A 24,996-nucleotide genomic window follows, 5' to 3' on the forward strand; every position below is an offset into this window, starting at 1 on the left:
AGCTGCCGGAGAGAACCAAACATTGAACTTCACTTGCAGGACCCAGAAATAACACTTCTGCATAGGGAGTCTTTCACCAAAGTTGGGAAGTCTCTTTCCTGGCTGTAACTATATCCCTAAGAAGAGAATCGGCTTCCAAATTTGGTGCTAATTCTGTTTGTCTCTCATATGTTCAGAAAGCAATAGTAAGAATTGTATCTCCTTTTCCAAAACCCCAGCTAAGAACCCCTCCACTCACCTAGAGCCTTTGTCTTTCTGATTTAAGAAGGAACTATCTCCTCTAGGCCTGAGTGCTGCTGCACCAGTACTCAGGATAGAAAGCCTGAAGTGTCCCAAAGCGTAAGACACACGTGAAGGAACAAGCAATGAAAGTACAGTAGGTGGGAGGCACGCAAAAAATAATTTAAAAACTCTACTCCATCATCTCTGAACTCTGATCCCCTGCGTTTCAAGGGCAGAAGAGCATGGTGGTTAAGAACGCTGGCTTTGGAATCAGACAGAGCTACCGGCGTCACTTTGAGCAACACTCTCTCCCTCCCAGAGTCTTAGTTTCCACATCTGAGAAATGGAGCAATTGCTGGACCCACGTCTAAGTGAGGGGCGCAGATTCAATGCAATAAGGGTGTGGAGTCAGGCTTCAAGACCAGGCCTACTAGGAGCTCAGCATCATTGTCACTCCTGGCTCTTGCCTCCTCCAGTCTCCGCCCCCACGTCAGAGCAGGGGTGCCCTGTGCTCTGCAGAGGCAGCAAGTTTCCAAAAGCAGCCCATCAGCAGAGGTCAAGGCCCCCTTCACCCAGGGAGAAAAATCAGTGAAGGAGATGGCCTATGCCTCCTTTCTGTTTCCCATTTTTTTCCTTTCTTTTTCAAAACAGCAGTGGGCAATGAAGACCCGAGTGACCATACCCTCACCAAGGTCCTGCCCAGACTAAATGCCCTCCAGGGACTCCTCCAACCTGCATGATGATAACTGTGGAGTAGAATCTGCGTTTCAAACTGACTGATTCTTTCCCGCCCCACTGCCACCACCCTGGTCCCAGTCACTTTCATTTCTCCTTGGCCTCCTCTAGTAGCATCTCACCTGGACTCCCTGCAGCAGTCTGAGGGATCTTTCCAAAACATCAATGGGACGGTATCACCTCACTGCCCAAGACCTTTTAATGCCTTCCCACAGCACTTAGAATAAATCTATGGCGCGACATGATGCCAGACCACCTCCCAGTCTCTGGTCGCTCTCCTCCAACTTGCCAAGCTGCAGCCTCACTGGCCAGTTTCAACCTCTCTGAAGTGCTGAGCTCAGTCTGACCCCAGGCCCCGGCAGTCCCCCCCCACCCCCACCCCCAACCCCAGCCCCACTCCTCCTCCAGCCCCTCCTTGTCAGTCAGCCCCTGCTCCCCCTTCAAACCTCAGCCTCCAGGCTCTCTCCTCTGAGAGGCTGGCCCTGACACCTGCTTTAATCCGAGTTCACTTTTTCCTCATTTTCCCTTTCGGGGCGCAATGCAAACTGAATTCTTACATATGTATTTGTTTGTTTTTTGTTGCTATCTTTCTCCTTCCACACCCCTTCCTCACCAACTCATATCCTTCGTAAAGGAAGAATCTATCCATTTTGTTTACCTAAGGAGTAGCTTAAGGCCTAGACTAGAACATTCTCTGTTCTATTCATTTTGGTTAGATATTGGATTGGTCGATTGATCAATTTCATGAATGAATATAATGTATTGGGAGGGGAATACAACTCAAGAAAATAGGTGATAAAGAAAGAAAGCCAAGCTGACCCTCTAGGAAGACACTGCTGATGGAAGGAAAGGTCTTTCCACCCTTCCCTGCCCCGACCCCATACATGAAAACACCTCCGGCAAGCAAGTGCCACACTAGGCCAGTGATAGGTCCTTTGACTTAAGCACTGTCCCCACCTCCTAAAAATAAAAAATGCCTTTTGGAGAAGCCAAAGGAATTGAAAAATGGCATAAATGAGAACCACCCCTCTGTGCTCTGCCCCCAGGGAACCCAGGAGAACAGGCAGATTTGAACAGACGTGCAGGAAGAAGGACAGATTAGGAATAAAATAAGGGGATGAAGGAATGAAGGGGCTGCTGCGGGTCATTTGACACTTATTTAAAAATCTTCAAAGGATGAAAAATAGCCCGACAGATTCCTGTCTCTCAGGTCATGTCACTGCATCACACAGCATTCCCAAAACGAGATTCTGGGGGTGATGACAAAGTGGTGTCTACAGTATGAGCCCATTTTTACTCTGTGTGTGTGTGTGTGTGTGTGTGTGTGTGTGTACAGTAAATATATGTACCTGTATATATGGAATTCTGTGCAGCATTAAAAAAGAATGAAGGTGAGTCCTGGGTGGTGTGGTTCAGTTGGTTGGAACATCATCCTCAAGACCTAAAGGTTGTGGGTCTGAGTCCCAGTCAGGGCACATACCCAGGTTGTAGGTGTAGATTCAATGCCCTCAGTTGGGATGTGTACAAGAAAGTAACCCATCGATATTTCCCTCTCTCTCTCTCCTTCTCCCCCCACCCTCTTTCTCCCCCATCTCCCCATCCCTTCTCTCTCCCTCTTTCCCCCCACTTTTCCCCAACCCTCTCTTCTTTGTCCTCTAAAAGCAATGGAAAAAAATGTCCTCAGGTGAGGACTAAAATATTTTTTTTAAAAAGAATGAAGACAGGTTTTTACATACTATCATGAAAAGAAGCCTGCATTATATTATGAATTAATAAAATCAAGCTGCAAAAGAGTATGTATGGTATAGTCCTATTTCTGGGAGAAAAACGTGAGAGAGAGGGAGGGAGAAAAAAAGAAGTTGTCACAAACAACCTCACTTACTCAAATCTCTGCACAAAGTCACTGACTTAGAAAGGCCTTCCCAGGCTACCCCAGAGCTCTGCAGCCCCTTATTCTGGTTCAATTTTCTCCCTAGCAATCACCACATTATATTTTATAACTATCGGTTTTCTTCTTTATTGTCTGACTTTCACACGAGAATAAAAACCCCATGAGGACAGGTGCTTGGGGTTTTTTTTTTTCCACCTTTATATCCCCAGCAACTAGAACAGAGCCTGGCACACTTTAGCAACTCAGAAAATATTTCTGAATAAATGAATAGAAACTTCAAAGCCATAACCTATGGGACGTGGAATACTCATGGGGAAGAATGGAGGGTCTATATTTTATTGAAATACAACCCGCAGTCTTCTGCTTTGTCCTGCAGTACAACTTCCCTATTGAAAAATTTGAAATCAACTGTCCATGGAAGAAGGTCTTCCCTTATTCTGAGCTGATCTCTATGGCTCTGTAGCTCCCTAGTTCTAACCCCAGTGCCAAGCAGAGCAAATGCCTGTCCTTCTCCCCATGACAGTGATTCCTGCCCACAAGAGTCCTTCATGTTCTGAGCTGAACTTCCCCTAGTTTCTTCTGCTGAACTTAGAAGGACTCAGAAAGGTGGGCACCAACCTCCACCTTACGCAAGATGAGCCTTAACCAAGAACAGCTGAAAAAAAAAAAAAAAAGATTCACTTATGTTTAAGGCAGAAGAGGGCTCAGAATGAAACAATACAGGACATGGGGCATTTCAAAGGAAAAGTTACAGAGATAATGAAAGAACTCACAGTGATCGTTCTGCCCTCATGACTGTGTGATCGATGGGTCTTCCTCTATTCCAAAAGGGGTTTCTTAGGCTCCTACTTGTGTGTCAGGCACTGTGCCAGGCACAGACCTGGCACTGGCTCCCTAAATCAGTCAGTACACTGCGGACTCAGAACAGCGGCCCTTTCGCCCCAGGCTCGCGCATCGCCTGGACGATTCTGCACACCCAGGAAAGGCGAACTCATGAGTCTCTTCCTTAGCAGCTTGACACGGGGCGTATCTCCAGTGAGCTGACACACAGCTCCATAAATCAGGGCCAGAAACAGCTAGATGCTTCCTAGTCGTGGGACCTGCAGATCCTTGTCTTAGGAACATGCAGCTTCTTCCTATGAGTACAGGCCCCCTCAACTGGAGAAAAACAACTTAGCAATCTCTAAGCTTCACCATCAAAAGTAAAATACCTTACCTATTGAACCAAAGCGGCTGGAGAGTGGGATATAGGAATTATCCGAAGAACCTATCAGCTGTAGGGTAAGTTCATTCTTTCCCTCAGTTTACATACATTGTCAAGTTTTCCCATTCTCTTAGAAAAAATAAAGACTTCCTTTTTTTTTTTTTTCCTTTCAGTGAGTTTCTTCACTGTCCAACTTTCTCCCTGCCAGAGTCTCCATCACTTTTGCCACCCCCATAAAAACTGGCTTCATTCACCAGGGGCCCCTTTCAGCTTTTCTCGGTCTTCACATCCACCTGGAGCTCCCCAGCACATAGAGGGATGGCTCCCCACCTTTGAAACACCCCTCTTTTTATTTCTGTGACCTCTCTGCTCAAGGTTCTCTTCCCTAATTCTCAAGCACAGCTGCCCTCCTTGCTACATGTGATTTATCCCCCAAGAACACATCCTAGGACTCCTATCTCTACTCTCCCACACTTGCAGCTCCCTTGTAAGCCCATAGCTTCAACTCTCGCCTTTGGGAAGAGACCCCTGAAGTTGGTTATTTTTCACCCTGACTCGCTTCCCAGCTCCAGGCCACAGGTCCACCCACCTTGAGATCTCTCCACAGAGAAATCCTCCCTGGACTACCAATGAGCGGGCCCAGACACTTCTTCATGCATCCTCTAAAACCCCTGTCCTGTCTCACCCACCTCCCCATTCCTGCGGCTGCTCCCTGCCTGCAAGTGCGTCCTGCCTTCTCTGAACAGCCCCAGTCCTTGGCCTCAGCTCTCCGCACAGCAGACCCTCTGTAGTGCAGGGCAGTGACCTGCCCACGCGTCTCATTTCATCCCCTTTCTCGGATCTCCCACTGCAGGACTCAGTCCTTTTTGGCTCAGCATTCCACAGTGCTTTGCACACAGTAGGTGCTAAAAGAATGAATGAAAACATCCTTAACCACCACGCCTAGAATGAACAAAGTACATAATGCTTTTGTAGACACTTCACTTCCTGACGATGCTTTCTCATCAATATTTTACCCTGAACCACTATGTGCCAGCTCCCTAGCTAGACACTGGACATGACTGCTATGGCTTCTACTATTTCTGCTTCTATTAATATTAATACTAATACTACTGCTACTACTATAAACAATAACAATAGACATTCAGTACTTTCTATGCGTCAGGCACAACAGTAATCATTTATAGGGATTACAGCATTTAATCTTAACCACCTGTGAGATAATACTCCGCCCCCCCCCCACACACACACGTTCACCATTCACACATGGAACACCTGAGGCACAGAGGAAAACTGAGTAACTTCCCTGCCTTCAAGCTCTTTGTCCAGCAAGGAAGACAGGCTGTGGACCCCAGCTACAATGTGCTGAGGGCTATGAAGGAAAAGCACAGGATAGAAAACGAACGTCCACCGAACAAGGGGGCATAATTGAGGATAAGGGCCAGGGATGCTTTCCTGCAGCAAGCATGCTGAAGTGAGTATCCAAATGACAAAATCAGAATAGGCCAGCAAAAGAGGAAGGAAGAAGAGGCCAGGTCAGGGAAGAGGCTAACCCTGAGAACTAAGTCATCCCCACCAGAAACCAGGCACTGATCCTGAAAAAAGGTTGCCCTCCATAACACAGCACACACCCCAAAGCTGCCCTGTGCACTGGGTGGAGAGAAAATCTGCTTCCTCCTGCCCAGGAGGTTGGAAACTGGATTCATCTACCAAACATAGTTTCTATTCTCCATTCTCATTTAAATACAGGATGTTGCAATGCACTTACAATCAAATCCCTTATGGACTCCAGCTTTAAAAAAAAAAAAAAAACCCTTCATGGGGCCATATTATTTTAAGACCTTAACCACCAGGTATTAGCAAATGTAACCATAGATTTCAATTTACCAAAAATGCAGGCACTCTCCCAGAATTCCACAAAAAGAGCCCTGTGCCATTAAGTCAGAGGCTTTGTGTCAAAGAGCAGCAATAATTACACTCCAAGTCCTTTAGTCGGTCCAGGCCATGGGGTTATCCTTACAACAGAACAAAATGGATTTCTTAAATTTTACAACCACCTGAGACACAACTTTCTTCTTCTTGCTCTTTTTTTCCTTTCTTCCTCCTTTCCCTGCAACAAAACAATCATCCCAAGCCCTTTCCTGTCGATGTAAATCCTGGGTCTCCTTTACTATCGCTCCAACATACTATAAATATACAGCTTTTGTGACATAAACGCAAAGTTTTATTGTGCTGTTAGCCTTGATAGAAAGCACGGCAGAAAGTTGTTTAGAAATTAAATATCTAAAACATGCTATTTTAAAATCCAGGGCCCTCACTATTTCATGTCTGCAATGAAGAAATTTCATCTTGGGGAGAGCAAGCTGTCTTTCACACCATATGGCTAATGGTGGTGCATAGCAATTAGCCAGGCTGATTAATGGTGAACAGACTCTAATTTTATGCTTATAATTGAGCCTGCATTTGCACCCCTGGTGCAAATTCAGCACATCCCAACTTCCACTTACAACAGGCAAGAAATCAAGAGAAATAGGATGATGTGGAAAGTGAGATTTTTTTTTTTCCTAAAGCCCCCTAAAGAGCATCAGATTTGCAATTTAAAAGACTGTTAGCCACACAATAGATGACAGGTTGTGTAATAGGGTCATGGCGTCCTGGTAAACAAACAGTACCCCTCACACATCTATAGGCAGCCAGGAAAACCGTAATCTGTAACATTAACAGGCTGACATTTTGAATATGGCTTTTCCCTTTCAGCCATGCAGTACGAACATCATCATTTGCCTTCAGTGGCTTGAGAATTTTATTTTTGCTATTTTTATGTTTCTGAAAAATAGAAAGAACATCAGCAGTAAAGCACAGCCACCAGCATAATAAAGTACTTTGGACCAATGAATTTTAAGAACAAGAAAAATATAAACTGCATTAATAGAGGGTAGGCTTGTGTGTGAAAGGCATAATATATCTTTCAGTATTTCAAGAACAGAATTATTTCTAGCAGAGTCCAAACATATACAGATATGAGATGCAAATCTATAATATATAGATATTAGTTGGCCTGTTGGTTGAGATCCATCTTCCTGTCTCCTTTTTTGCTGGAATCACATGTAATAGAACACTGAAAATATGTCCTAATGACATGCTAATTGTGAGGATCTAAAATAGTCTGAAAAATAGTAATACAAAGGATGTCCTTTTCCAATGCTTTTCAAAATGTTTTTACTCCTTTAATTCTAAAAAGTTCAAATCAGCTGTAATCATATGATTGCATACAGTATAACACTATTTTTTGCCTAATAATATCTTCTAAAATATCTAAGGCCATATTTTTGGATTTTGCTACTGCTTTAAAGTTAGAGAAAAGCAAACTGTTTCTGGGATAATTAACAACTTTTACAAATCACTGAAGCAAAAAGCTGTGAAACTCCTGTATATTTTAGAATAATATATTAGAAGTATGTTTTTTTAATGAGATATTTAGATACATAATTCTAAATAAAGAAGTTAATGTTTAGGATTTTGGTAAGGAAACACAGTAAGCCTTTTCTAATTTATTTCCACCTGTAGAGCTTTAAGACTGACTTCCCCACAAGTCCATGAGCAGCAAATAAAACCCACCCATATTGAAGTCCTAACCACATTGGTCAATAAATAGTCAGGAGCCAAGCATGCTTGTGCCAGGGAGAGCCTGCGTGGACAACAAAGCAATTAGTAGCCTTTCTCTGATGCATGGTGGCATCTTTATGCTTTATGCAATTACTCAATATATCGGGAGCAAAAAGTACCAGTGTTATCGTATAAAGAATAAGAATTCTAAAGTGCAAGTTCAAAGGCGCTCTCTGGTCTATTCTCCCACATGTGGAGGACTGGCTGAGAACATGGAACTGAATGTGGTCCATATGCCACAGGCCTGTTTTCAAATGTAGCTTCAGTCTGACATCAGGCAAAAATAAAGACACTCACTTGTGGATGACATGAATTTTTATACCTTTCAGGGACTCACTCATCTTTGCTGTCCTTCCAAAAGCTCACTATCCCTGAGACGTATTAGTTACACTGTCATAGTTATATATAGGGTAACTAAGAGTAAGAGATCAGATCAAGGGGGAAAATAAAAGAAAATCCACACTCAATTTAAAGAGGAATGCTGCCAACGTATGAACGTCACATTTTTAAATGGGAGAGTTAAAAAGGGGAACCATGCCTTAAGTCTTAGCAAACAGGGGTTTCTGCTGACATCAATAGAACTCTTACTCATTTTACTAGCAATGTGGTTGAGTGCATATACTAACACTAAAAGGGTTATATTGTATTTTATTCGATTGAAAGGAATAAGGGGAGGGTTCTGCTTCGTGCCCATTAACAGTGTGATATCAAAATGGAGATGTATGACTTACAGGATGAAATCTAATAAATAATTGAGAACCACTCTGACGCCTGACAATTTAGTACAAAACACTCATGTCTAACGGTTCTTTTCAGATTGTCTAATAGAAAATAAATGTGTACCCCAAAACAAACCTGAGTTCACCAAGATTTGGAATACAAATTTACCTTCTCTTTGCTAATTAAAGGGAGAGAACAAGGTATTTCTTACCTGCACATGATCTCGTGTGTGAGCAAGACTCGGCACATTTCTGGGTTCTTGTCTTGGCCTTCATACACTATGGCCTGTGAACAAAGGCAAGATTGGAGCTAAGAGTGGAAATCAAGTAGCAGAGAACAAACTATCAAAACTGAGTTCTTGACCACTTCACCACTGCTCCAGGCCAATGAGCTTTCAGGAGCCTAAAGCTTCCTGGGCTGACACTTGGTTAAGGATCAACCCAAAATGAGCGGAAGGGGCATGTTTCTCTCTGGCCTGTCAACTACCTTGCGATGACATGCATCTTTGCATCAATGTGTGAGATGGGTGTTGGTCCTCCCAATTCAGAATAAAGATAAATCTAATTGATGACAAGAGGAAAACCCAGAAGGTTTAGCAGATTGGAGTACTACTGATTAAAAATACAGAAAAGTACATGGATTGGTATGTATTTGCCACCTTACTTTACTACTTTCAGTCCTAACAGGTAGGTTCTGGCAGTGAACAGTGGGAAATGAGTGGAGGAGTGATCAGTGAGTCTGTTCACTCACTGTCTCCTCTGAGATGACTCATCAGGCAGGGAAAACCCTTCTTCCCACCATGTGCCCTCCAGGGTGTACAGCCACCACAGTGGTGATGCTCGCCAGCCCATGTGCGGGCTCAAGTCACACGGTCATGTTTCTAAACTAAGAACAATTATATCTGACTCTCAAAATGTGGAGACCCAGACCACCTCACCAGCCAAGATGTTTCTGTCTGTTTTCAGTAATGTGTGCATACGCATTTTGCTTAAGATCACTAGGAAGATTCCCTGAAACCTCAGCTTCCACATGTTAATACCTGAGCCAAAGAAACACTCGCAGCTATTGGTAGAGCAGTGCTTCTGCATTAGGATACATTTTAACTAACTGAACACTGCATCACTGCCTAATACTAATATAACACAGCTTCAACTTGTTAATAAAATTACCCTCACACGTTCCCATAATCCTCAACTGTTTGGTGATAAAACTACTTAAATTAACTGGAGACCATCCTTATTTAGTACATACAGATGCTACGGTAACTTATAGTTGGTGCTATTATGCTTTGTTTATGAACCTGGAACTTTAAGGACCTGTAAGTGATGGGGAAAGCTTAAGACACCATGTGTGGAGATTGTGAGCATGCTCTGGTTAAGATAACTTAATTCCATTACAAAACAAAAATAACAACAAATTAAAAAACAACAAAGAGTACCTGCATAAAAAGGAAACATTTCCCTACCATTGGCCCATGAAAATGATTTTTTATGGTTAGTCTGTCATTTTTTAAGATTTTACTTTGATGTAATTTTAGACTTTCAGAAAAGTTGCAGGAATGTACGAAGTCAAAGACACTCTTTACCCAGACTCCTCAAATGTTTACATTTTACTAAATTTGCTTTATACTTTTCTATTTTTTTCTGAACCATTTATTAGTATATTACAGACACATCCTAAATCCTTCAGCACTTATTTCTTTAAAGCAAGGAATCTCTTACATAACCACAGAATAATTATCTGATTCAGAAAATTAACACTGATACAATAATCTAATCTACAGACCTTATTGAAATTACCAATTACCCAATAATGCCCTTATAGCCAAAAAAAGAAAAAACCCAATATGAATTATTGCAATCAGTTGTTATGTCTCCAATATAGAATATTCCTGAGCCTGAGTCTTTCTATTTCATGACATTGACATTGCTGAAGAATACAGGCCAGTCCTTTTGTAGAATATCCTCAGTTTGGGTTTGTCTGATGGTTCCTCAGTCTTAAAGTTATACAATTCAGGGCCAGGATACCACAGATGCGGTGCTGAGTTCTCTGAGTATCAAATCTCGCTGTCAACTAGTTCCACTCCTGGCAGTAAACTCTGACTATTTGGTTAAGGTGGTACCTGTTGTCCACCAGACATCATCAGCCAGACTTCTGCACCTTATGTAATTCATAACTATCTTTTGGGGAGACCTTCTAGGTTATATTAATATTACATTATCCCTAGAACTTTCATCCTCTAGTCATGGCACACAATGATGATTCTTTCCTGTATTGTTTAAAAAAAAAAAAAAACCTTTTCAAATACCAAAAAACTTGCTTTAGTAAAGAAAAATGCATTAAGTGAGTCGAAAACATTTTGAAAACCAAAAAATTGTATCTGTCTGCTTTATTTACTGTAATCACTGCCGGAAAACCAAAGCAACTCTGTAAATAACTGATTAGATCTCATACACAATGCTAAAAAATCCTAATCACTCATTTCTGTAAAATCCTATTATCACTACACTTCGTATGTTCTCTTAAAATCCCTGATAACCTCTGTTTCAACTTTATTTTGTCATGCTAACTAATACAACTAACTTGGTAAATACAATAAATTTACAGGTATTGGTGAGGTTTTCCCTCCTACTTAAAAAAAAAAAAAAAAGTTTAGTTCTTTTGGGGAGGAGGGAGTATCAGTTACATCAGACCTTCTTGTTTTAATTATTTCTAGATGACATGTACTGAGGCTTCCAATTCCATTAAAAGCAGTAGGCCCGTGATAATATTCAATTAAATACACACTGCAAAAATGCACATGACACCCCAAACAGTCAATAACCCATGAACTCCCAGGAATCCCACGTATTTATCTGCAGCAACAGAACATCATTTGCTGAAGGCTCAGAGTCTCCCTAATACAACTCTCTACCAAATGCCAAACTGCCACTTTGCCTCTGGCAACAGAGTCAAAATGGAGAATCTTTCTCTAAATCAAGCATAGAAAAATGAAAGCATAAGTTTGGGTTTGCTCAGAAATACTTAGGAACTCTGGGGAGAAATGAAGCATGAAGTTTCTGCTGTCCCTTTCCTTGGGGCCTCAACAGAACAATATTTTTCAGCACCTAAATGAAGAGAAAGGGGTACTGGGTGCTTCTGTGAAGTTTGCAATAAAAACAAGCAACGCAGGGAGCCTTTTCACTGTCCTATGAGTAAAACCGAAATCCTTGAAATAAAGTAAACTGGAACCTCAGTGTAACAGGGTTAGCTCTGGAGTGGAACTCAGTCAAAGACAGATTCACCTTCAACCTCACCTAAAGCAGTTTTTGTTACTGAAAAGGCTTATTAAAACACATACACATAATAACAAGTAAAAAGTATGGGCCAGGAGTCTAATGAGATCCAATATAGGAAAACATGATAAATATCTCTAATGCAGAGCGTCAACAAGACTTTTTTAAATGCCACCAAGTTCACCCTCCAGCTTATACACACAACTGATAGCCACACATCAACTCTCTACCATCAACATTTAGTACACACACCAAGGCTGGGTCACAGCTCAGCAAACCCAGACTTCAAGTCTGAAAGGACAGGGATCTTTGAACACCAACTTAGGAAAAAGTTTCTGTTTTCCTTCCTAATTTAAATATGTGCCTCTGGGGGTGTGAGTAAAGCCCATTGAGCCTGGATCAGCTGGGAGATCACGGAAGCATATAAACAGCATTGACTACTTTAAGTGAAACCATTTTAATAGACAGCTGGTTTAGGGCCTAAACAATGGAACACCAAGAAGAAGGCTTATTTTCATCCTCCATAGTAAATCACGCAGTCTGCTCGCTGCAAGGAAGGTAGTCTGCTGTGAGAGCGACAAAGACAATGGTTTAAATAAATCAATGTGTTTATCAGGAGTGAGGATGGGAGGCCTGTTACAGAGATGGGATGGAGGGGAAGAGAAGGCATAGAACCTATGTTACTTAAGTAAGTGAACTGATGGTAAAGCAAGTTGAAGTTTTAAGCTAAGAAACAAAAAATACAATATCAGGTAGAAAACAATGTTTACATGAATCCTGCCAATGGAAAATAAATGCCTTAAAGTGGCAGGAACACTTGTTCAAGAAAAAACATAAAAGAATAAACAGAGTAAACTTCACCTCAACTTTAAAAATGTGGTGAAATTAACAAACAAGTTGTCAAAACTTGATATATTTAAAGATTTATTTTTCTGATATACTGACCTCCCTTTTCTTAACGCCCTCCTTTATTAAGCAGAAAGAAAACATGCAATTATTTTTAAACTATCAACTTTCAGATTGAGAGGCTTTTTGCAGTATGTTTTATAATTAACAAAAAGAAGAAAATAAGAACCATTAAACTTTTATATCCCCATGCAACAATGCAGAAGTTATACCGTGAGAGGATGAAATACCATCAATTTCAAATGCCCAATTATAAATTAACCTAACACATCTTTAAAAAGATATAAATCAATCAATAGTGAAAATCTGCCTTGGTTGCCACAATTTTAGAAGGCATCTTGGGAAGTGTGATTCATCCTCGCTTTTCTAAAATATCACTGGGTTTTAAAAGTTAATTGAAACTTACTGTGGCTAAAGACCACACAGTAAAACAAAAAATACACAGTGAACATACACCAGGATCACACTTCAATAGGATGCCAAAGGAAATACAGAGAATTAAGCATGGCTTTCTTTGTTTACTTTTCTAATAGTTTTAACTCTTTGTGTTCCATGCAGAAAGAAAGAAGGTGAAGAGGATATTTTGACTTTGGGTCTTGAAAATCCAAAAGGGTTTTAGAAACAAAATATTTTTATTAGCCTTTTTCATGTACAATCAAACAATAGGCAATTTGTCATCATTAATTTAGAAAGACAAGAAGAAAGAGGGAAAGAGGAAGGAAGAAAGGAAGGTAGGAAAAAAGGAAGGATCTATAACAAAAATTCCTAATTTTCCATTTAAGCCAAGAGTAACCTTAAAAATATGTTGCCCTCTTTTCCACATATGAAATAAAAGGCCAAACCTAATGTGTTACCTTAAAGAATCAGTTCATTTAAAAAAAATTGGTTCATAAATGTACCTCCTTCAACCAGAAGTAAAGCATTCTCTAAATACAAATTGTCAACAAGGCTTCGGTAGCCAATTACGAAGAATTGAAACTAATCAAAAAATAAGTCTAATACCTACAATATCAACATACTGTGATTAATCATTGCATTTGACCAGCAAGTTCCACTGTTTGTCATTTAAAAAAAAAAAAAAAAAAGTGCTAGCTAATGTAATCCTAGACATTTGCAGAAGGTTGAAGGAGCCCTAGATAGAAATTAACCTGTGCCAAAGAAACTACTACCAATCTGACATTTCATAAACAATTGTGTCAAACGGCAAGTCAACGTTAAAATTAAAAAATTATTTTTGCTTCAATTAGCAGTTTGGCTACTGTTGAACAAATTACAAAGATGTAATTTCAGCAGCTAAGCAGGCCGTTTTCAGGACTGACTTGGGAAAGTTGCAAAGGAATGATATCATATTCAGTGTGCTGTTCAGTTACATCACAGCCCTGAATAAAAAGAGAATGTGTACCAAAAGCAGTTTTAGAATGCATCTTTTATGTCTCAAAGAAATAAAATCCCTTATATTATTCAAACACAAAGATAAAAACTGAATCATTCTAACAACCCCATATTATATTTCCTTTTCTAGGGGTAATAAAAGATATTTCACTCATATGGTAACTACATTTACATCTATATTAGTAGATTCAAGTGGCTCTGTCAACCCAATGGGACAATATTAATAATAATAATAATAAAATAATAATAAAAGCATCTAATTTATTAAGCACTTAATGTGTGCCCATCACTATTCTAAGCACTTCACAAGTATGAGTTCATATAATCCTCACAACAGAGCTTCGAGGTAGGTGCTACCATTATTTCCATTAGTTTGATTCCAAGTGCTTACATATTCTAATTACTCTCTAAGACCAAATTATCCTTGTTCAACAACTACATAAACAATTCACCAACATCTGAACCCTCCTCTTTCCTGCCTCTCAGCAATATAAGTAAAGGCATAAGAACAGTCTATTGGTGTAGTCATACAAGTTCGATAAATGCATCACTACTAATATGTTCATTTTTAACGCTGTTCAAACATTCACATGGAAACAGCTCTAGCGTAAATATCCCCGAACAAATGGCTGTATATTATCCAGGAGGGAGCAGTTGGACCGCCAGACTGGGGAAGTACTAGGCCATCTGGCTCCGGCAATCTCTCCAAAACCATCAGCTTTGTTTTCACCCCCAGACTCCAAACAACACATTTTCCACTGTGATGAGTTTACATTTTCCCAAACACAGGTCCTGATCATGCATAAAAATTCCAAACTTCTTCATTCCTCTATGTGCAAGGAAATTTAAATCACCTGCATTTTTGACATTACCAAAGGAGAGAGCTGCTGAAATATGGCTCCTGGCTATAATCTTGCTGTGCCCTTTTTTATTCGTTTGGTTCCCCAAATATATGAAAGAACCTCTCTCCTGGCCCAGAGAATTCCTTTGGAACTTATTGATATACTAAAAATGTGTTTATCTACCAATGAAGAACCATGAACTGAAAGGGTTGTTAATCAAATCTACGTAGCTGTGGCAGGATATAATGAAACAATCAATAGGGAAAAATGCACTTGCATCAATAACTTAAAGTACCGGCAACATCAAAACAAATATATAAAGATTAGTGGGGAAGATAAATATGACAGCATTTATGATTATTGTACCTTGAACCTCCCACTGTGCTAGGACCTTGTAGGGTCCCCTCACCATTTCACCTACCTTTAAATCCATAAATTCAGGGATTATCTATGTGGCTATTATTTCCTCCTTTCCAAAGGGGAGGGGAGTTTTGTTTGGGGGCAAGGAATATTCTGTTTTTGGTAACTTTATGGAATTTGGTACCTTTCTTCGAATTATAAAAATGTCATATTTTTAAAACAAGATGTTAGGAGGGAAGGGAAGTTAAAAATCTTTTTTTTTAACCATTTAGAGATAAATAACTCAGTGAAGCAATCTCAGAAGGTAATCATATTTCAAATGCTACATGAAAATCTGAAATGAGGCACATTAAACCTCAGACCTCCCCCACCGGGTTCATTTGAGCTTCTGCAGTAGATACTGTTTCTGGATTCAACACACATAAACTTCTGGATCCTACAGGCCTTTTTGCATGCTCACTAATGGAATACCAAAAACAGCAATGACACAAAAACAACCTATTTTTAGTCCAGCTAAACTTGGTTTTGAACAACCCTTCCCAAAAGCAAGCCTCTTATTTTCTAGTGGGTGGGTGAATTTTTAAAATATCATTATATCCTTTGTGTTTTATAAGAGAGGTAGAGGATAAGGGGGCTCATATCCTTACACATTTATTTCTAATGAAGCTTCATCTTTCTGGGACAGTCCAAAATTAAGGGTCATAACCCAAAATAGTGCAATGAGACCCTTTGAAAAGGTGTGAAATACTGTGTCCTACCACTACATCTTGGTTGAGTACATTTCTGTTTGATCTCAATGATTCTAACTCCACCCAAGATCAGAAACATTCTATGAAAATATGGAGTACACAGATAGTTTGGGGTTTTGCTTGCCAAAGATTCCCTTGGAGTTTTAACCCCACCTTGTGAGTCCAAGACAGGACATCACACACATAACACTGCATCTCTGATCTGAAAAATGTTCTTATAAACAAGCAGCTAAGGGGAGACTTGAGCTGTAGTTTCATATTTCCTTCGAAATTTATGATGTTATAAGAACTCATCGCATCACTAAAATTATTCCAGTTTGCATTGTAAGTACGAAACTCCTGAGTCTATCTAGAAGAATTTCATTGGGGGTTGGGGGAGATGTAACCATTTAATTAGTCAGCTTATATCAAGCCTTACTTCTGATTGAAGGGGTCACTGCACATTTAACTAAAATCCAAAATTTAAAAAGTTTTTAATCAGACTTGGTAGTTAATTATCACAGAATCATTCAAGCTAAATGAAAATCCACTATTTTACTCATAAAGGCTAAAATGTAATAATTTTGTCACAGCTAAGGAAAGTTATCCTTCTTCAAACTGATGTGCTTTTTAAAGACTATTGTATTAACTGTGTACACAAGAGGCTAACCTACTTCCCAAACTCTTACAGCACATAATCAACGAACACGCAACCGGAGAATGGGCAGGGATTGCCTTTCAAAGTGAAAGCTATACAGAAGGCAGGAGACAATCATTATGAAAGCAAACAGGTATGACTCAAAAAAAATCTCTTTCTTAATGTTTTAGACTAAATTCAGAGAATTATTTAAACCTTTCTTCAGGCCACTCCCCACCAAAATATACAATTGCATACATTTATACTCTTAATTTCCAGTGAGATGTCATATTTCTGGCAAATGACTTTCTCATAACTATTATTAAAAATAAACTTTACCTTGTTTTAGTTGCCCCCACACATACACAACTGGTAGAATTTATGACACCAAGAGGTCAAAGAATGTCTTAAGCTGTAGTTTTTCTTAAGCTCTATGACCTTGTTAGTAAAATGATATTTGATGTATTGCTTTATAAAAATCATTAAAAATGCTTTATAAAAATATAAAAGATTATTCTCCCACCATATGAAAGTATGTAAAGTCAGTTCAATTCATAATGGGAAAATCAATTTTTGTTGGCACTTTTTGCGTAAGGGTCTAAAATAAAGTTTTGAGAGGAGTTACTCACTTCAAGCATGTCCTGATTTTGTGCTCTTTACAACTGTTCCTTTCATAGTGCTGCCTATAATTTAGTATTTAAGTGGTCAGTGTTGCACAAGCAGACAGGCCTTATATACTGGTTTGTGGGGATGTTTTCTCTTTCAAAAAGTAAATTCTGATAAATACATATGGAATATGTATTAGAGTTCATACTTCCCTCCTCCCCCTCCCACCTTTTCTTTGCTGTGATGAGAATGTCAGGAAAGGATATCCAGGGTATCAAAGACAATTTTTAAAAACAGAACTCCACTTAAGACATTTTTGTTTTGATACCGTTAAAAAAAAAAAGAGTTACTGAAATCAGGCTTTTGTGTTTCTGCTTGGCAGGAAAAAAATTTAACAAAATACATATCCAATTGAAAGGGATTTATCCTATATAATAATCAAAACCAGTTTTTTTTAAAAAAAGACCAAAACTACAAGTATAAATGTGGATTTACTCTGAACAGTCAACTACGAAATAAATAGATCTTCAAGAAAGTCAAGATTTTAGGCAAATACTTGAAATAGATTTCAATAGGTATTTATTATTTAAAAAATACATTTCATACCCTCATTTTTCTACTTGGTTCACAGTGAAATATGAGAGTAATAATCAAAATTAGCTATTAAATTTATTCTTGCTGATAGATTTTAAAACTTCCAACAGCTTAATGATGTGTATTTTGTACAACATATTTAAGCCATGGCTTTTGTGAAAACAAATTTTAAATATGCATATATTCCCTAATTTGAAACCTTCCAAACTAGTATCAGTGAAAGACCATCTCCCTTATTTTAAAAGGAATATTTTTAAATCACAATCAAGCAAATAAGTTTTAACCCTCTTACTAAATTGGCTATTTGGTACACAATGGATAACTTTTCTCTTTTGTTCTGATTCCTTTCCCCCCATTCCAATAAAGCTGTCTTATTTTTTTTTCTAAGTCCTCCAATTACCTAACCAGCTACTTAATTCTGAAACTAAACTTTTTCTTAAAATTAGAAATAAATAAATAAATAAAGCTCCTGTGCCTCATTAAAATGTCAGGCCTCTTTTCTGACTGGGCTCATAATTGTATCTTTTAAGTTATAACTCAACCTCAATGTATACTGACTTCATATTGGGGAGCTTTAAAAAATGCCATCTATGTGCCTTTAAGACCACAAGCTCACTCATGCTGCCTGGCTTCTTGCCAAACTTGGAGGCAAAAGCAGGAAGATTTTTGCAAAATATCCTCTAACAATTGTGGCTCCCTGCTTCAACACGACCACCACCACGACCACCTCCATTTTAAACATCTGTGAAGTGGCTCATCTGCGCTCTCAGCCCACCTCAGCGTTCCTGGAGAAGCTGCCTTTGTCCTCACCCACTCTCTCTACCCCCGGCCTCCCCAGAGAGGCCCAGGTGGTTTGAGTTTCACAAGTTCCTCCCACTCTACACCAGGGTCCCTGGACACCTTCTGTGCCTCCTGAGGCTTCCCGGCCGGGGTCAAAGAAAGTTGAGCCCACATTCTCCCCCCTCAGCACCCGTAGTCTTAATGCACAAGGTCTGAGCTTCCCCTAGAAGGAGTCGTCGAGCCATCTTCCCCACGCGGCGGGCACGAGTGCCTGTATGGATGGGCACTCGGAAGGCTGCCCTGAGAGCCCGGGCCGCGGTCGGTCCTGGCGTTGAGAGTTCGAGCCCCAGCCCTCTCGCTACCGAGTAGCCACCTTCTTGACTCCCCTAAATTTTGCGGCCCTAGAGTCCCCCTGCGGCGCGAAATTAAGAAACTTACTTGTTTTGTCATGGAGTCGATGAGGCGCACGTAGAAATCCTGTTCCGTCCTTATCCCTGGGGGAGCGAGGGAGGGAATAGGGGAACGAAGGAGAATTAAGTGAGAGGGAATCTGCGCGAAAACAAACAAACAAACAAACAAAGAATGGGGCTCCAAGGCTCAGGGAATTCCAACTGTCCCAGAGAAGCACAGCCAGGGCCCCCTCCCCTTCCCCAGTGTCCAGAAAAAAGCCTCTGGCCTAGCCCTAGAGCTCCTGCAAGCCAGTCCCCAGGCACCGCGGCGGGGACGGGGCTGGACCCCACCTGGCGCCTCTCCCTTCCCGCGGCGGAAGCCCCTCTGCGCGCTCTCCGGGAGCCTTACAAGATCGCTCTAACCCCCTGAGCCCAAGAGACTTTGGGCCTGCAGTCTGGGCTAAGCGGAGGCAATCGGCCTTAAAAAATGGGAGGGGGAAAAGCGGCCCAACAAAGGTAGATGAACCACACCTGGCCCCAGGTAAGCACAGGCCCAACACGGCCGTCCACGGGCCACTCAAGGACGCCTCAGGTGAAACCGCCTCAGGCGAAACTCAGGTGAGGCCGGTGTACCCCCAGGATGGTGGACAACGACCGAGTTTTTCTGGGGCTCTCGTCCACCTGGAGCTCCCAGCTGCCCCTGCCCTCACCCGGAGCCCCAGGGTGCTGGCGCGGACCGACGGGAGCCTCACCATTGCTGTAGAGGAGCTGCAGCCGGTAGTGAATCCCGTTATTGGTCTTTTCGCTGTTGGCTTCCTGGGTTGCATCAGGACGCAAAGGCACAAGAGACGCAGGAGAGAGGTCGGCGTGAGCTCGTGGACCGACTTCGAGGCAACTTTCCCATCCGGGCCCCTGGCCGGGGAGCCAGACAGGCCCGAGAGGAGCAGAAATTGCGGCCAACTGTGATCCCTCTGCCGCACCCCCCCCCAAAAAATAACCCGACCCTTACTGCTCCCTCTTCCCTTCCAGAAAATTCCGTGGGGCGCGTGTAGGCGATCCCCATCCCCTAGGGGCTCGGGCCTGGGCCAGCAGAGGCAGGAGCCGCGCTTGGTCTTGCGGCCGAGGGCAGGTTCATCCTGGGCGCCCTTGACTCTGGAGTGCGAAGCTCGGTTCGACTCTCTCCAGCTCTGGGGGCTCCGCACAAACTCTTTGGAGCAAAACCTCATGGACAAGGAGCCAGGGTTCGCCCAGGACGGGAAGTGGTTTGGGGGACCCCGCGCAGGAATGTGTTATGGATGCTTTGCACTGGCGGAGAAGCGCACCTCCCAAGGCGCCTGGGCCTGCTCCCTTGCCGGGGGCGAGGGGCAGTGGCGCTGTGCCCACTTACTTTTTCCTTTTCCACGAACCCCACAAAGGCTGTCCTCTCGATCTCCACGGGCTGGCCCTGTCTGTCGTAGAGGGCCAGGACGAAGTGGAAGAAGTTGGATTTCCTCAGATTGGAAGGCGGCTGCTTCTCAAAGTGAGCCCGGGCCAGACCCACCCCGCTGCGGCCAAAGACGCACAGTTAGACGGCTTAGTGGGACACAGACCCGCGACCCCTTGTCACCCCGTACACACGCGCCTCCTCTCCCTCTCCATCACCCAGTGGACACCCTCCACGCCGGCTCAGGCGCCCCGGGCCCACCCGACGACGGGATTTGCGTGTTCTCGCGTGTCCTGTCCTCCACGCGGAGCCCAGGGCGCGCCCCCCGAACTCGCAGAAGCGCTGCGAAAGTTCTGTTTGGGTTTTGCGCAGGAGGTAAAATACTGTAAGCATTTACTCCGACCTGACGCGCGCTGCGTGGGGAGAAAGGAAAGTGGCCCTGGAGAAGGTGAACCCGCGTTCGCGGAATAAAACGGTTCATTGACAACTTAGAGGGAGGGGGCGTGGGAATTGGTACCCGCTACCCCCTGGAATCTTCCGTCTCAGCTCCGTGGACTGGTGAGAACAGATGGGGAACATGCTCAGCTTCTCGCTGCTGCAACCATCCTCCAGGAAACCTCATGAGCCCCAGCCAGCCGCGGTGGCCGGCCTCGGGATGCCACATTCTCTCCCGCGCACCGCCCCCCACCCCCAAGCATATGGAGAAAAGGAAATCTAACGGTGCAACTCAGAGCTGTCAGGGGTGGTCGCTGTGGGAAGGGGAACTGAGGTGTGTGTGTATGTGTGTGTATTAAAGACCTGTCCTGACAAACTTTTGCGGTTCCGCAGAAATCCGCACACTCATTCCGAAATCCTATGGACCAGGGCTGCGGGCTGAGCGCTCCCACCCGAGGCTACAGGCTGGGCTGCCAGGGGCACAGGGCGGCGGCCACTGACAGCCCGACCTGCCCTACACAAGCGCACGCACTCACACACACGTGTCACACACACTTTCACTTCAAGCCCAGTTACCCAACTCACTCTCACTACCTACCACCCCCATCTTTGTACTCAGTGGGGATGGAAACAGTGTTAGGGACACTTGTCCGCAGCCCAGAGAAAATAAGGATGATGTAATTAGTCATCTTCCTTCTTCCCCTTCCGCCCTCTCTGAGTCCGATAAGGCCTGGGACCTCGAGATCTCCCACTCCCCCAAGCCCAGCTGGTGGCCCGGGTGTGTGTGTGTGTGGTGGGGGAGGAGGCCATTTCTCACTTGGGACCTGGAGTCCCCAGAAAGAGTGGTGAGGGTGTCCCGGAAAGTTCCCCCGGTCAATCTCCAAGGGCAGTACCTCCAGGCAACACAGTCTAGCATCCCAGCAGCTGACAGCGGGAGAGCGAGTAGAAGGGGACCAGGGAGACAGAGGGTGGGGAAGACTTTTAGGAGATGTCAGAATTAAAGTTGGGAGTTGCTGTGCTCCGTAGTGGACCGAGAAAAACTGAGAGCTAAAAGAGAGAGAGAGGGAGGGAGAACCAGATAGGAGAAATAAGAGAAGATTCTGGGGTGAAATGGAGAAAGAAAAGGAGAAAAATGGGGTAAAGGAAGGAGAAAGAAGAGGGAGGAGTGAAGCAGAGGAAGGAAAGAAGAAAGGGAAGAGGGAAGGGAAGAGAGCGAAGGAAATGAAAGAAGAAGGAAGGAAGAAAATAAGGGAGGAAGGAAGAAGGAAGAAAATAAGGGACGAAGGAAGAAGGAAGGAAGAAAATAAGGGCGGAAGGAAGAAGGAAGGAAGAAAATAAGGGAGAAAGGAAGGAAGGAGGGAGGAAGAAAAGGAAGAGAGGAAGGGAGAAAAGGAGTGGAGAAGAGAAAGTTTTAAAAGGAGGGAAGAAAGAAAAAGGGGAGGAGGAAGGAAAAGAAGAACGAAGGAAAGAAAGGAGAAAGAAAGGAAAGCAGGAGATAAAAGAAAAGAAAAGAGGAAGGAAGGAAAGGGGAAAGCCAGCCAGAAAAGAAAGAGCAGTCATAAAAACAGATATCTAACATCATGCTAGTGAGACGCCTCTCGCCTCTTCTGGCTTAAAACAAAATGAAAACAGTCACAGACCAGGCAGGGGAAAGTGCCGGCAAAGCGTGGGCTCCTCGCAGGGAGCTCTCGGCCCTCCGGCCGCAGGCGACTATGGCAGTGCGGCCGGGGAGCGCGGAGCCCCAGAGGCGAGCAGAGCGGAGCGGCCGACCGAGGAGCGCGGCCAGGCCCCGCGGCGCTCGCCGCCGCCGCTGCCTCCCGGCTCCTCTGCTCACAGCTCGCCGCTCGCCTCCCCGGCCGCGGTCCCCGAGCGGTACCCACCTCTGCGCCGCCGTGTTGGCGTCCAGCACCCCGGCGCCCTGCATCCACGTCCGCACCGCGTTCATGCCGCTGCCCAGCGGCTCTTCCTTCATGCTGCTTCCACTCCGTTGGATGCTTTCCTGAATCCCAAACATGAAAACAACCTTTTCTTGTGGAAAATCTCCTCCCCCTTGAAAATATTTAAAAAAAAAAAAAAAAAAAAAAGGAAAGAAAAACGCCAGCCAGAGATTTTTTTTTTTTTTTTTTGAGACGATGAACTCGCGCTAGAAGATCAAGGCGGGCTAGAAAGCAAATTTTTTTTAAAAAATGTAAACTGTCGCTCAAACCTGAGCGATAACCCGAAAAAAAAGAGAGAAAAAAAAGAAGGGAAAATCCAACGAAAAGACCAAAATAAAAAAAATGAGATGTATGCTTGGCTGTTGGGGGTTGTTTGGTTGGTTGGTTAATTTTTGGTTTGGGTGCTTTTTTTTTTTTTGCTTTTTTTTTTTTTTTTGCTCTTTTTTTTTTTTTTTTTTTTTTTTTTTTTTGTAATGATCACAGGCCGGTGGAGGGCAGGAGGGGCTGGAGTTTCCTTTTGCAGAGGTACCCTTCACTTGAAGAAGCAGGAAGAAAAAAAAAAAAAAGCCCTGATGGCAATTTAAGAAACAATAGACTCAACTTGCGCTGCCGGCTTTGCTACTTCAAGTGTCATTTTCCACAACCAGGCAAGTTTTTTTCCTCTCTTTTTTTTCCTCCTTCTCTCCCAACCAAAGATGTTTCTTTCCTTCAGTGCGTGTAGATGAGGACGCTGGTTGCCGTAGACAGATACACCAGAGAGGGAGACTGGGGTGGGGGGAAGGGGGGAGAGAGAGGGAAAGAGGAAGGGGGGGGAGGGAGAGAGAGAGAAAGAGAGAAGGAGAGGAGAGGGAGAAAGAGAGGGGTGGACCCTGCTGGATGGAAATTCTGTTTTCTCCTTGCTAAAACAGAAGTGATTTGCAGGCTTTCCCTATGGAATCCAGTTTGACTCTCCCCAGAGCTAAACACAGGCACACTAACCCCAAAGGGAGGAGGCGGGACCCGCTCCTCGTAGACCCGCCTCATCATTTGCATAACGTCATTCTTCCGCCTAGCCGCAGCCAATCGCAGCTCAGAAGCCTGCGGGCTCGCAGTGCGGGGACACGCTCCCTCATTAACATCCCTCTCCCGGTGACTCTGGGGGACCGGCCAAAGTTCCTCGCAAAGTGGCGAGCGAAGGATCGCTGAGCTCCGGCGTTGAGCTGGGGAGAAGCGAGGCTGAGCAGGGCAGAGCCGGGCTGGAGAAGGGGACAGAGGAAGGGGAGGGAGAGATTCTTCGTAAGGATTTGAGCTGGGGTCCGCTTCCTGCCGTCGCGGTCTGTTTAGCATCCTCGCCCGCGCCCTGAGCGCTCTCGAGGCGCACAGGCTGCCCCTTCCTGGGGCCGACACCGCGTCCTGCTCGGCTGTTCTGGGATGTTGGGACGTCGGGGGCAAAAGTGGAGGAGACGGGAGATCCCAGGCAGAAAAAGCAGGACGCGCGTCCCAGGTGCCCACCTCTTCGCTTTGAGGAGAGAGTCGGGGGGTGGAAAATGGGTGCTGGAGGTCGGGGCTGGGAGCTCGCGGAGGGCCCTGCTTTCACGCTGGAAGGGGTGTGGGGGACTCGGTCTCTGCCCCTAGTCTGGCCTCTGAAACGCTCTAACTTGGCCGCTAGTCTTGAGGCTGTAGGCGTTAGAGGCGCTGTCCTCAAATGCTCACCTCTCTCGAGTAATCCGCGAATATGTAAACGGTGGAATGAGCTCCTTGGAGCTGTGTCAGGATGCGTTTTAAAACTGACTCAGATTCGATCCCCAGCCCTTCACCCCATCCCCCAAAGTAGTTTTCTTTTAGAGTAACTACCAAAGCAACAACAACATTTTTGATTCATTGTTTATTTGGTGTAGGGTTTCTCTCATCATCATTCTTTCTGTTAAAATGGAGGAAGAGGGGGGTTTGAAGAAACCCTCTCCAACTTCAGCCCCTGCCGTGTGTCGAGAGATCGAGGAGAAAAGGAAGAAAGGAAGGGAGGGAGGGGAGAAGAAATGGTCTCCTACCTCAAACCTTTGGCATATATGCTTGTGGCTGGCAAAGGAAATAGCTAGATGTTTCTAGGTAATGTGCCCCATCATTTTTTAGCAGGTTGTAACTTCTAATAAGCACATGGTGAACTTCTGTTTCATTGCCCTCAAAGGAACTCCCTGACTGCAGCCAAATCTGCTAAGGACTCCTTCGGGGAAATTCTTTGCCAGAAATCCAGGTCCCCTTTCTGCTAGCCTTGCTT

General features: G+C 43.6%; 1 protein-coding gene across 3 annotated transcripts in view; it reads right to left on the reverse strand.

Annotated features, from left to right (window-relative positions):
• Positions 1-22,843, reverse strand: part of EBF1 (EBF transcription factor 1) — a 377,408-nt gene extending 354,565 nt beyond the window's left edge. For all 3 annotated transcript variants that reach the window (XM_090288505.1, XM_090288504.1, XM_090288503.1), the window contains exons 1-5: positions 22,686-22,843; positions 20,335-20,491; positions 19,700-19,763; positions 18,997-19,052; positions 8,650-8,723 (exon numbers count right to left, since the gene is read on the reverse strand). In XM_090288505.1, the coding sequence (XP_090144631.1) occupies positions 8,650-8,723; positions 18,997-19,052; positions 19,700-19,763; positions 20,335-20,491; positions 22,686-22,819 (485 nt within the window). In that variant the 5' untranslated portion in view covers positions 22,820-22,843. The remainder of the gene's footprint in view (positions 1-8,649; positions 8,724-18,996; positions 19,053-19,699; positions 19,764-20,334; positions 20,492-22,685) is intronic.
• Between the last annotated feature and the right edge of the window lie 2,153 nt (positions 22,844-24,996).

The sequence above is a fragment of the Furipterus horrens genome, unplaced genomic scaffold (assembly GCF_987537825.1).
Source record: "Furipterus horrens unplaced genomic scaffold, mFurHor1.1.pri manual_scaffold_10, whole genome shotgun sequence".
Lineage (NCBI taxonomy): Eukaryota > Metazoa > Chordata > Mammalia > Chiroptera > Furipteridae > Furipterus > Furipterus horrens.